This window comes from Euprymna scolopes, chromosome 31, assembly GCF_053919585.1.
Source record: "Euprymna scolopes isolate OS-2025 chromosome 31, ASM5391958v1, whole genome shotgun sequence".
Lineage (NCBI taxonomy): Eukaryota > Metazoa > Mollusca > Cephalopoda > Sepiida > Sepiolidae > Euprymna > Euprymna scolopes.
The window spans coordinates 42287944-42301217 of record NC_136512.1 but is presented as its reverse complement, the minus strand read 5'-3'; the positions used below and the strand labels follow the sequence as shown (position 1 = coordinate 42301217).

At 31.9% G+C, this 13274-nt stretch overlaps 1 protein-coding gene across 2 annotated transcripts in view; it reads right to left on the bottom strand.

Annotated features, from left to right (window-relative positions):
* LOC145255715 (E3 ubiquitin ligase Rnf121-like) overlaps positions 1 to 13274 on the bottom strand; it is a 66618-nt gene that overhangs the window by 27144 nt on the left and 26200 nt on the right. For both annotated transcript variants that reach the window (XM_080114309.1, XM_080114310.1), the window contains one exon: positions 658 to 698. In XM_080114309.1, coding sequence (XP_079970435.1) covers positions 658 to 698 — 41 coding nt within the window. The remainder of the gene's footprint in view (positions 1 to 657; positions 699 to 13274) is intronic.

The window sequence follows — 13274 nt, the reverse complement described above, 5'->3', positions numbered from 1 at the left end:
TTTTTTAATCCAATTTTGAAGTTTTCTAACTCTTTCTGTAAAAATTTCTGCTCATTATTGAGAGTCTAAGTGTTCCGCATATCTTGCTAGGATCTCCGCGCTTACATAATTTTTCAGCTAATAGGTCATCTATTACAATGGCCATGAGCATTATTTGAAGATAGCAGTTTTAATCAAAGCCAGCCAGAGGATTAGTTGGCCAAAACATGGTGAGACGATAACTATAGAAGGCAGTAATTACTGAGGCTACAGTTAAGAGACTCAGCATTCTTATAGTTTGAATTCACTACATCCTATTTACTACTTGAGGCAGAGAATCGTTAGATATGTTGTCATGCTTATAAAATAAATTTAAAATGTTGATTATTAAATCAAAATCAGCTTCCTTGGGTACAAGGTTATTTTCATTTAAATATAAAAATATTCAATTTCCCATTAAATTTTTATACATAATAAAATTACATTTTTCTCTTCAACTTATTAAACCTATGTAAATATTTAATACTCACCATTCAAAGGTAATACTGTTCCATCTTCAAGTAAAAATATGCACATTTTATCTGCTAATTATTTGAATTTAAAATGATTTTAAAAAATTAACAAAACAAAACTTACTGCTTAAAAAAAGGAGAGAAAAAAAAGAAAATAATTACTTACCTCCACCGTTCTTCATCTGATAATTTTGAAAGGTCTACACTCTGAAAAAAAAAAAAAAAAAAAAAATTCAATTTGAGAAATAGATTGATTAGACCATATATATATATATATATATATATATATATGCCAACATCTAAAAAATATGACTGCATTCTTTTTCAATATAGACACATCCTAATTTATGATAACATTCTGCATCTAATCTGATGCACTGCAGAATCTGCTATGGCTATAAAGTCGAAGCTGGAGTTGCCTTTCCAGATACAAGCCTGGGCGGGTGATAAGGAGACTGAGGTTTACTCAGTTATTAGTCCCCTTCTTGGCATTACAGACAAAGTGGCAGAAAGGCAAGCCAACATGGTTGGAGCCAGCGTAGCTGCAGGAGTTGCTGGAAAGGTGTTGCAGTGCTTTAACATCCGCCTATCAGGACTCCAAACCAGATTTTATGTCAGAGTTTACTCCATTAACTTTTGCCCAAGGCATCCAAAGGCAGTGGAGCTATTTGCCCATAGCTGATGAAAATCTGAAAAGATTTCTAATTTTAACGAAAATAATGAAGATCCTCATTGTAATTATGGTTGTATCAAAAAAAAAAAAAAAAAAAAAAAAAAAAAAAATCTTTAAGTGATTCTTAAATAAAAATACCAAAATAATGCATCACAATACCAACATCAAAAGATTAAAAATTCTTGAAGCCCTTTACATAAAAAACAATTGACATATTTATATACAATATAACGATAATATTTTTAAGTAAATAAAATCATCATTAGTTAACATTTTACCTCAAGACCACCGGCAATTAATATAAGAATTAAGGAAAATTAAGTAGATATAATAATAATAATAATAATAATAATAATTGGAAAAATCTTTTTTAAAAATTTTATTTTTATTCACATTCCATTTTTAAAAGTATTCCAGTTGTCAAGAAAAAAGTTCATGCAGTATTTCTACTCTAAGAAAAAAGAGGAAGCTCCATGTTTCGACAAGCTTCTGGGGTTGACCTTTACTCCTGATCTGAAATGGAACACGTACATCAAATCTGTTGCCAATGTCACTAGAAAAATAGTGGGACCCTTCTACCGCTCCAGTAGATATCTCACTGCTGATGCAATTCTCTATCTATATAAGAACCAAGTACATCCAATGATGGAGTACTGTTGCCATATCTGGGCAGAAGTTGCTAGAAACAGCTTATCCTGCCTGTTCAAAATAGACTGTAGCTTAGTGGGGGGTGCCCTTTTCTCTTTTCTTGCAATCTCTTTCCCGCAGAAGACACATTGTGAGCCTGTCTCTGCTTTGTTATTTCCATGGCAAACACCTGTCTAGCTGCAACCACCGTCAATAATTTTCACCACTATCTGTACCTAAACCAAAACGTAGATTCCATGAACAAAGCTTCTTTCTCAGAACTACACGCCCGTGGAACTCTCTTCCGTTAGTCTGTTTTCCAGCTGACTACAATTTGGTTGTCAAGTCCAACATAAACAAATTCTTGATGAACCGTCCCATTAAATAATCCAATTTACCAAATTTCTACTACTAACAATTACTAAGAAATTATCCCATTGACTACTATACATTCAATAACCTGTGGCCTCTGGGCCTTGATAAGTGATGACCCCCCACCGTTAAAAAAAATAAATAAATAAAATCAAAAGCAGAAATTAAAAATTTCAACATGTGTCAGATGCCTTCCATGAGCTCAAAGTAGGAAATAATGGAAATAGTTCAATACCTAAGCTTAAAATAATCCCATGATAATGGTTGAGGTCTTGTTGGAAGCAATTTCAGCAAATATAAATTCTTTAAAATTAAAAATTTTGGGGTATCTGGGCTCAAATTACCACATTTAGGCATTCTGAGCTAAAGACAGGCCAAAGCATTTTTGGACATATCTTTCCTTGAATAGTCTTCTGATATTGGTTGATGGCTTGTTGAAAAGTGGGGAAAAGTAAACCACTTTGATTGAATTAAAATCTTTCCAAAATTTAAAAATTTGGAGAGATCTGGAGTCCACATTGCAATATTTGGGCTAAAGGCGAACTAAAAATACATTTTCAGATATATTTTCCCTTAGAATAATCCCCTGAAGACTCATTGGAAATGTATTGCTAAGCCAAACTTTTTTTTTTCTTATTTCAATTCTAGGGGAATTTGGGATCAAATTATAATTTGGGCAATTTAGGACAAAAACAAATTTACAAGTATATCTTTCCAAGCGTTAACTGGAAGCATATACTGAAAAGATTGAATTATAATTAATGAATGTCTTGAAATAATGAATTAAAAAAAAAAAAAAAATTACTTTATTTAACACAAATCTTCAAACAATGCCATCAATATTTGAAGAACCAAATATTGAATTCGTTTTCCTACAATATATGATCAAATGTCGATACTCAGTGCAATGTTTGCTTGGAACGAGATATTGTTAATTTTTGGATCTGATTCCAACTACAATCTGTTGGTGACATCCCCCAAGTTGCCAAAATGAAAAGTCTTTCAAGACAACTTGAGGCAGATTGATTGAAACACTATGTTGCTGACTTCCAAACTAGATTCATCAAAACATTTCAATCTACAACTGTCATTCATCTAAGTGAGTGAGGTGTTTGTGTAGGGTTAGTGGGATACTTATTCACATTTCATCTATTGGTTTTGCGGATTTGTGGGGTGGTGAAGCTTTTGAGGTAGAGCAGTTAAAGAATAGTACAAAACGTTTTGTACGTCGATGTTATCAGATGAGAATAATTGTAAAATGACTGGAAGATATCGTCCAATCACGACACTTTGAAATTGATCGAATAACATCTGTATGATTATTTCTTTTCCACCATAATGCAAGCTACGTCTGGCAGTGTTTACTTTGCTCGTTCTATCAGCAAAGTCCCATCTTTCTCTTAACACCTCATTGCTTCTATATAACCTTTTTATCAGGAAAAGGGTTAGTTTTAAGATAATTCTAGTGGCATTTTTTGGATTTTACCTGCGTGAATTTGCAGCCTCAAAATTTGAACAAAACTCAAAATATGTGAGAATATGTTAATGCCGGGATTAAAACTCATTTGCTTTTTGAAATTATGACTTTTGTGTAATATTCATTTTCTCCAAGTTTTAGAAGCTTTCGATTTTCTATGGCATTTAAACTATATTTTCAGAAAATATACTCCACAGTAAATATGGCTTGTAGCATTTTGAAATTTTCATGGTTCTTGTTGAATTTTTGCTGGAAAAAACATTAAATTCTCATTGAAAATCTGAATTTATTTTGCACTTGAAGAATCTGAACTCTAACAAATGATTAAATTCAGTAAATCAAGGTATAATTATGGGTTGCTGATAAGAAATTTGGTTAATTGGGCACAGTTTTGTAATTTTATATTTCTTAATTGGTATATTGGTAAAATGCAACATCTACAGAATAGGCTAAGATCAATCTTGAATGATGTCCCACCAATCTTTAAAAGCTCGCCATTTTCAATTTTTTTGCTGTTGTTGAATTGTAAACCTTTTCTAGTTTCACCACAAACACTAAATGTTTGATGGGTGTCCAATTTGGGCAATTTCCATGCTTCAGTCCATTGTGGTTCTGTAAGAGTAGTTTTAATATGTCCTTGAAAAAAAGATAAAAATAAATAATATATATATAGATAGATATATATATATATTAGAACAATATAAGACTACAGGGTGACCACAAAGAAACGGGCCCAACTCTAATTAGGCCCCGTTTCTTAGTGTTTTGTTTGAATGAAATGAAACTTTGGTCATAGCTAGTCTATTATATTCAAAACATCACATCAAAACATTAGGGTCTTTGGCCTTTATTTCTCCATTAACTGTAAAATGCTCAGAAAAACAATTGAATGTCCTGTTTTTTTTTTGGGGGGGGAGGAGGAGGTCACCCTGTATAAATTATACTTTACATGAATTTATTTTTTGACAGGATATTCAAATAAGAAATATTAAGATTTCCTATGAAAAGCTCTATTTCCTGTTTTGGTTGTATTGAGATTTTTTAAATTTTATTTAATTGGGATTACTATATAAATATTAATATTTGCTTTAAGTTTACAGAAGCTTTGGCTTGTAAACTTAATTTTTACATGTGTGTGTGTGTGTATGTATATATATATATATATATATATATATATATATATATATATATATGATGGCTTCCTTCAGTCTTAGACTCTGGATACCCACTGTAAGGGTGCCTGCATGGAATTTTTGTGGCAACAGTTGTACAATCTCCAGCCACATGAATCAGCATTGTTAAATACCAGTAGCAAGTGGAGGTACATGACGATTGGAAACAATTCAGAGATAAGCAGAGATATATATATGTATAATTACTTAATTTAATCACATAAATTAATATACAAAAGTATAAATTTATGCGTAAACTTTAAGTATTTACTTCAACAGTGCTCAATACATAGGTAGAGCTAGGTAGTAAGTTATAAAATATATATGGCAATTAAGCTATACAGAATATTCCGCGTAGCTTAATTGCCATATATATATATATATATATATATATATGCATACACACAGACATACATATCAGTAGTTTACATTTCAAAGCCAAAAATATGTTTGTTTTTTCTTTAATAATATTTATTTTGTCTTATGCATATTTCATTGAATAGTGTACAAAAACTAAACTTATCATAGTTAATATTTTCCTTAGAATTAGCTTACTGTCATGAATTATAGAACATGTATTCTATGCAACAATGTTAGAATTAGCTTACTGTCATGAATTATAGAACATGTATTCTATGCAACACAAATGTGGGCACAGTTTTTATTTTTTGTAGACTCAAAGAAGATAAAAGATTAAGATTTGAAACTCATACTATATTGCTTATAACCACCATGGGAAATATATTTTTTGTAGTATTTATTCCACATCAAATAAGAGAGAAACATTTTTACAAAGATGAATTGAAAGTAGATCATAAGAAAATAAATGAGCGAGATTTATACGATTATGTTGATCTAACAAATGGCAGAGAATTAAGAGTCAAATTGACAGGATTTGAACTTGACATGTTCAGCTATCAATTTTGGTATCCACTTAAAATATACACCCGTTCAGAGTTTGATTGTACATTTACAAAATAGTTGTTGTGAATAAAGATGAATAAACATGAACAATTTTCTAAAATATTAAGATGACCAAATCGATTTTACAGCCAATCACCTTGAAACGATGAGATAAACTTGTGTCACTCCTTGAAAGTTATTTCAATTCTTTTTTTCATTAAATTTTTATAGGAATGTATGGTTTTAATTGAAAGAAAATAAAACAGCTCAAATAATATAAAAAGGAATTGATTTTAACTGTTGACAAGTTTAGAAGACAATAGTGAGAGCCAACCAGATGGTAACAAACTCATACTTAACTATTGATAAATCAATGGCGGGGAGGTGGGGGCACAAGAAAATAAAATCAAATTTATAGGAAAGAATTGAATTAACGTGACTTGACAAAATGGATCTTAAGAAAAGCTGAAAATTCCACTCTTGAAATCTGTTAACATGTGCAATGCTGCATGTTTAGTGGGTTGCATAGTTGCAATACATGCAGGAAATAGACCTGCAGTGGGAGAAATATTTAGTTAGAAGAAAGACCACCTAAGAATTGGGCTAACACCTTTGAAATAGTAACATCATCTTCGATACAAGATTCCATGCTTTGTTTTTGAATCACTTGAGACATTACAAAAGTCACAATCATCCCAGATAAACTGATATAAATGATATCAATATCTATATATTCCAGCAGGAATGGTAAATGGTTCAACTGGATTTCTGTGGGTGTCAGAGACAAATGAGTCTCTGAGCCTTAACTATATTTGGTTGGAAGATGTTTTTCTGAATTTGCAGGCCTGTCATACATTAAAAGGAAATTATCATTGTAATGTCTCTCAAAATAAAGTTTTTTGTTTTAAACTGGAATTGTAGTTATTGTTTGAAGGGAGAATCCTTTTGTTAAAGCAGTGACAGAAACCATCTGAGCACCGGAATAAGATGAGCACAACAAGCAAATACTCATTATACTACGCATGTTCATTTCTCATATTTGACTGGTTTCCCTTGTAGGACATTCTATGGATATCTGGCATAAACAACACCCACATAATATTGTACCATCTTTAAACAGGACAAACATTACATTTTGATCGTAATCTGAAGATCAAAAAGTATATTTCAGCTTGAGTTGCATACTTGACACAACAACAACATTAGGAAAGTGATCGTGGATCAGTGAGTAATGACACTGACAACCTGGGTGTGCCAAGTTCGAATCCTAATCATTTGACGAAATAATTTCACTTAAGGGTGTTAGCAACCTTCATGTAGTCTCTTCCGTTATTACTCAATATACTTGTAGAAAGAATTCTTAATATAAAAATATTATGAAAATTACTTTTTGCATTGCACTTGTGGTGATCCCATCTTCTATAAAAAAGGGTGGAGGATAATGTATTTGCAAACATGAAATTGTCCTAGCATATTATTATGGATCAAGTATACATGAAACACTCCAAAAACAACTATCCAAGTGCGTTCATTTTGGGTTGATACCAGTTTAGATTACTTCCAATTGAATTATAACCAATACGTGCACACTTGCCACTGCAGATTTTTTTATTATTAAAACTTACTTACAAAACGTTTTATCTGGTAAACTTTGGAAATTCATAAAGAAAATAAATCTTTAATAAAAAAAGAAAGCTACTAACTTTGTAAACAAAATCTATAAACAAACAAAACAATTTCAAAAGACAATTAAAAATGTGCAAAAATAATTCATGAAACTTTGAAGATTTATGTGTGGGGGTATATATATTAAATATTTACTCACAAGCATAATAAAAATAATTAAAAAAAAAAAAAATTAAAAGAAACTGATATTAATTCAAAATGTATCCTTTTAGTATTCTGGGGGTGTTTCAAGTATAATTACATAAATACAGAACTAGGAGGGTAGGGAGGTTATCTCCTGCAACAAAAGTGCTACAAGAGCCATTCAGTTTTGAAACCTTCATATATTAAGTGAGACAGTTCCACAAATCATCCAAAGGAACGCCATTAAACGAGGAACAACCCCATAAGTCTGCAATGACACCAGAATGAAAAATCTACATGTTCATTTGTTGGTTTCCAAAGCTTTGTGTAGGACTATGAAATATTTCCATTCTATGGATGTCTATCATGAACAAACACCCACACAATATTGTACCATCTTTAAACAGAACAAATACCACACTTAGATCATAATCCGTCTTAAATGACAAACTGTTTCATATGCGGATCTGACCAAATTAATTGCTAATGCATTAGCACAAGTAATATCCAAAATTAATGATTTTTTACATTTTTTTGAAAATGGAAAACGGTAATGTAGAATTCAAAATGAGATTTAAAAACAAAATGTAAATAATAGTTGAAGGTAACCCAAAGGCTCCCTTTTCATTAACAACCACACCAAAGTGTAGAGGATGGCATCACTCTTTTCCCCAGGATTACTCCACTTACCCTTAATCCTGAACTTGTAATGTTAAATGTTTAGCAAAGGGGCATTAAATACCAGGTTTTCAGTCCCGTTTTCTGGTCATTAACAAAAACAATTACCATTATGCCAAATAGGCCAGTTTAAAAAAATTCAACACAAGTGCTAGTATATGAAAGGTGTCCACAATTTCTGGTCTCAGAAAATTTAGGTCATGTGATCACTGGTGCAACATCAAATAACATAGCATTGAATTAGTAAATCAGCTTCAAGATGGATATAACCAGTATGAACCACATTTGGGGAATGTATAATCACGTGAAAGGCTTTTTAAGGAAAAAAATATACTCAGAAGCAAAATTCCTGTTCTAGTTGAAAAGAGAAAAAAGGTGAAACAGTCCAAAAAGAGCAATACACATTGTTGGAGATGATCATTAAAGGAAGGAAAACAATTCCATGGAAGTTTTTTGGAAGGAGTAAAGCCGCCACTACAGACTTTCATACAACTGATGTATTTTTGGTCACAGAAGACCTCAGTGTCAAAATGTGCGCTGATATTGTGGTATGGATGTTTGCTCAAAGCAATTATTAGTAAACCCTACCAAATTGATATATAGTGGCGTAATTGCAGAGCTAAACAAAAGTATTATTTTTACTGTTTTTATTGTTCATTGTAAAAAGATTCTTTGAAATGTTTTTTTAATTATTTCTGTTTGACTTTTAAGATTAAAGTAACAAAGTTGTAAAACCCAATTAAAAACAAGAAAAAAAACATTTCTAAAATAAATAAATAATTGGGGATGGTGACAATTGAAAAAGCACATTGATAAAAAGAAGTTATATCATTTGATGTTCATGTGACCTAAATTTTCAGAGGCCAGAAAATTGGGGCCCCATTGGTACACTAGCACTGAAACTTGAAATAAAACGATTTTTAAAACCTTCAGATGAAAACAGAAAATTTCTCCTTGGTGAGGATCAAGAAGAAAAATAAACAGAATTAAATTAACATTGAAAACAGCATCACTCCAGCAATTATCATTAGAAAATATAACTAGCAGTGTTGATTCGCTAGCAGACGTGTTGAATAAAAATTTGAAAATATATAATCCCCACTCACATTTATGAGTCAAATAATACAACTATTCTCTTCAAACAATTTACAAAAAATAAAACATTTGTTTAGAAAACAATGGTGCAAGCATTGAATTATTGTAAAGGTTGATATGCTATTGAACAAAAGCCAATCCTTTATTATAAGAGAATACGGAAAAACTTAATTTAAAACAAGGCTATTCCAACTATGTTGCTCGGAGATCAACAATTAGCAATTGACCTTTGCTTTTACATATATATTTTCACCTTTTATTTTAAATCATGAATAATAAAAAAAAGAAAAAAAGTCTTCATAATTGTGATAAAATTTTGTATTCGTCTCTCAATCCTTTGACTGTTTTTAATTCTTTTACTGACCGGTAACCATTTATCAAAGCTGGAGTCCACTAATAAGATGGAATGATTCCCAGTTGAAAAATGAAGAACTGCACAAGAGGATTGAGGATGATTGATGGGTGAAATAAGTTTGGTTACTCATGTGGATTGTATATGAATCTGTTGACGATGAACAAGTTATAGTCTGCAGAGAAGCAGTTCTGCAGAAATGTTTTACAAATGAAAAACTTTTGTGAAGAAACTTTTTATGGAAATTTTGCCTGATCCTAGGCATATGGAAGGAGAAAGGAAAGTTAATTTTCATTGTGGTAGCAAGTAGAGTACTTACTGTGAATGTTTTTGCAAGATCAGTGATTGTCAGGCCGACATGCAGCACAACTTTATTATTGTCACAGTGTCATTTTCTTTAACACAATAAGTCATGAACCTGGGGAGAGTTACTTGGTTTGCCGTCGAGATATTTTTGGAACTGTTGTTACGTCTTGGCATGGCAACGAGCTCTCCGGGGCAATAAACAACATGTACGATACAAACGTTTGTTATATCAACAGTTCAACTGGGTTGATTTAATATCAGCTAAATCTGCTGAAATATTGTCATTGTTTAACAAATTCTAATATGAGCCAGCAGGTTTGACCTTTGCACCTGACATATGTCGCAACTTACTATTGTCAGAGTGTCTCACTTTGTATGACAACTAAGACCTTCTTTCAGTTTAACATGCACATGTAACTAGTTTAGATATACTTATGTGGGTATAGTCTAGTTCAAAACACTGAAGTTAAATTAGGTATCCCAAACTAGCCTAGTTTAGGATGCGAAAACTGGTAAATAGTTAAATTTCCCTTAACTTCAACTTGCGATATCTCGTTTATTTTTTGAGTTATTTTGATGAAGTTTTGATTTAAATAAAATTTAATCTTTTTTGCTTTATAGATATATAATTCTTTTTCTTGTGTCTTTAATAGTTTTTTTCCAGAAAAAATGTTGCCATTTTTCAAATTTGGTGCCTGCGATATTGGGAGTCTACCTATGAAAAAAAATAGTACCATTTTAAAGAAAAAGGTCACTTAGTGAGCTTAATAAAAAGTTTTAAGATGTTTTTCAGAAAAAAAATCCAACTTGAAAACTTTAAGGAAAGAAATATAAAGAAATTCAATTGAAAATATTCCAAAAATCGCAGTTTTTTAAAGAAATATCTCCTCTTTAATAATCTGTTGGTGTCATATTACTATGCTCATAAATCAAGGAGCGTCACTAATTAAACTGAGTGTACCTATATGTTCTATCAGGTGTTTTTGATAAATTTAAACCGAGATATCTTAAGGTTGTGTTAGGTGTCACAATCAACACCAGTGGAAATAAAGTTCAACTGGAAGCTGCTCTCTCTGACTACTTAAGAAATCCAGTTGATTCATTTCCACCTCCAAAGCAACAAAAAAAGTCCCTTAGTGAATCTGCTGAACATTCATATAACTCCTGCAGTTGTGATGAAGAACCATCTCAGGATATCTTCAGTTATGAGCATCAAGGGTTGCTGTCTACTATGACATCAACTTTTACATTGGCCAAGTCATTGATATCATATCTGCATCAAGCACTGTAATAAAATTTTTATTGCAAACCAATGTTAGAAAAGATTTTTTTTTGATGGCCTTTGTCAGATGACATTGCACAGGTAGAGTCAGCATTTGTTTACAGATGGGGTTTCAAGGTAATGCCAGTTTCAAGTGATGGTAGGATTTGGAGTGTTCTTCATATATCTACCATAGCAGAAGCCTATGAAAGAATTCTGAGAAAAAAATCAATAAAGAAAGGAATTGTAGTAAGACCTCTGCCAATAAAATATCTTACTTGTGTACTTGTCTTTTAAGTTGAAAATTTTTCAATGCTTGAAAAAAATGACTTGTGACTTTTTGTGTAACAAAAGTCTAAATCTTATTGTTGTCGGCCCTGTCAGTGGGGCATTAGAATACGCTGATTGCCCCCCTGCAGAGGGTAAAAGTCCCTCAATGGGAGTCCTGGATATGACCTTAAACTATATCCAGTGGTGAGGCCCAGCTTGTGGGCTTTGGGGAGTGTGGAGCCACCCTTTAATTACCATTGCTCCCAGGTCCACTCTGACCCGGATTGGTAGTACCTGTTAGGGTCCCAACTATGGGTTAAATAGACATCGACTTGAAAACAACAAATATATTCTATTAAAAAAAATTTTTCTTTAAAATCTTTCGATTCGGCATTAAATAACCCGAAAAGGGTTGATATGCCGTAAAACAAAACCAACCAACCAACATTGTTGTCAGCCCTTTTTGGCGAGTTTAAATTCCCCAAAGTAAAAAATATTTCTGTGGCAAAAAGTTTTGTTATTAGAAACAAGGCAAACATTTTTTTTTTTAATTCCTCACCCAAAAATTAGTAAATTTGCCAAGTTTTAAGCTTCTACCTCCAATCGTTACATTTTTACAACAATTTCAGTAACGTATACTTTTGACTCATTTTTTAACCCTTTTTTGCCAAATTGTCTGTTCGACTGCTTTTACATGGTCCACAATTGAGTGGTTTTATCAATTTATAATTAAAAGATTCAACACATTAGCTATTGAAATGAAATTGATACGAACAGTCAAAGTTGCATTTCTGTGTCATATTTGCACTTTTTTCCCCATTGGTAGTGGGATTTTGCCTAGTGTTTAAGTTGGTTTCATGTAATAATTATTGCTTCCATTAGTATTAATTTTCATTTACCACAAGATGACATTACATTTATAAGGATTTTTCACTTGTTAGTAGCTTACATTTTTAGTTACATACTATGAAATTTGGCTTCTGGACCATAATAGCAAATTTTCAACTTTCCCACAAACTGTGAACAACCATAACTTGATGGCTAATTGAGCTACCAAATAAATTTGGTACTTTTGTTTATGGTTTACAAAAATCTATATGACCACATTAATTTTTTTTTTAGATATAATGAAAATAAAATTTTGGTTTGGGATACCTAGTTAAATAAAATATTTAAACCATTAAACTTTAAATTTCATATCAACATTGCTTCTAATACAATAGACTTATCGTAGACAATACATGCCAGACCAGCGTCCTTTTACTAAATTGGACATTACTCTCAACAAAACATTTGCGACATGCCAGGCATTACCTCCAACAACATGGTACATAAAAGAAAAAAACAACAACTTTTATTCCTTGATGATGATTCTGTTATGGATTGAAATGTCGAATTCGATTTTCATAAAATATGTTTGTCTATTAAAAAAAATTCTGCACTTGTTTGGTCTTTAAACCGTTACACTCGAAATTTTATATATTTTAAGTTAAAACTGTTATTAATGAATATACCAGTCTATCTGAGAAAAGCCTGTTCAGACATGGCCAACAAAAGACGGACAATGTAACTTTGGCTCTCATTAAAAATTTGTAAGAAATTAGAATTTATTTTTAACTAGCTGTACCTGTCTGGTCACACGTTGCCGTGGGGGAGTCTGGTTGATGCAAGTATTAGATTGATTTGTATCGCACAGACACTTGCACGCACACGTCAACACGCACGCACGACCAAGCACACACAAAAACACAAACACACTTTGCAAATAGTCAAGAATAGACAGTTTAA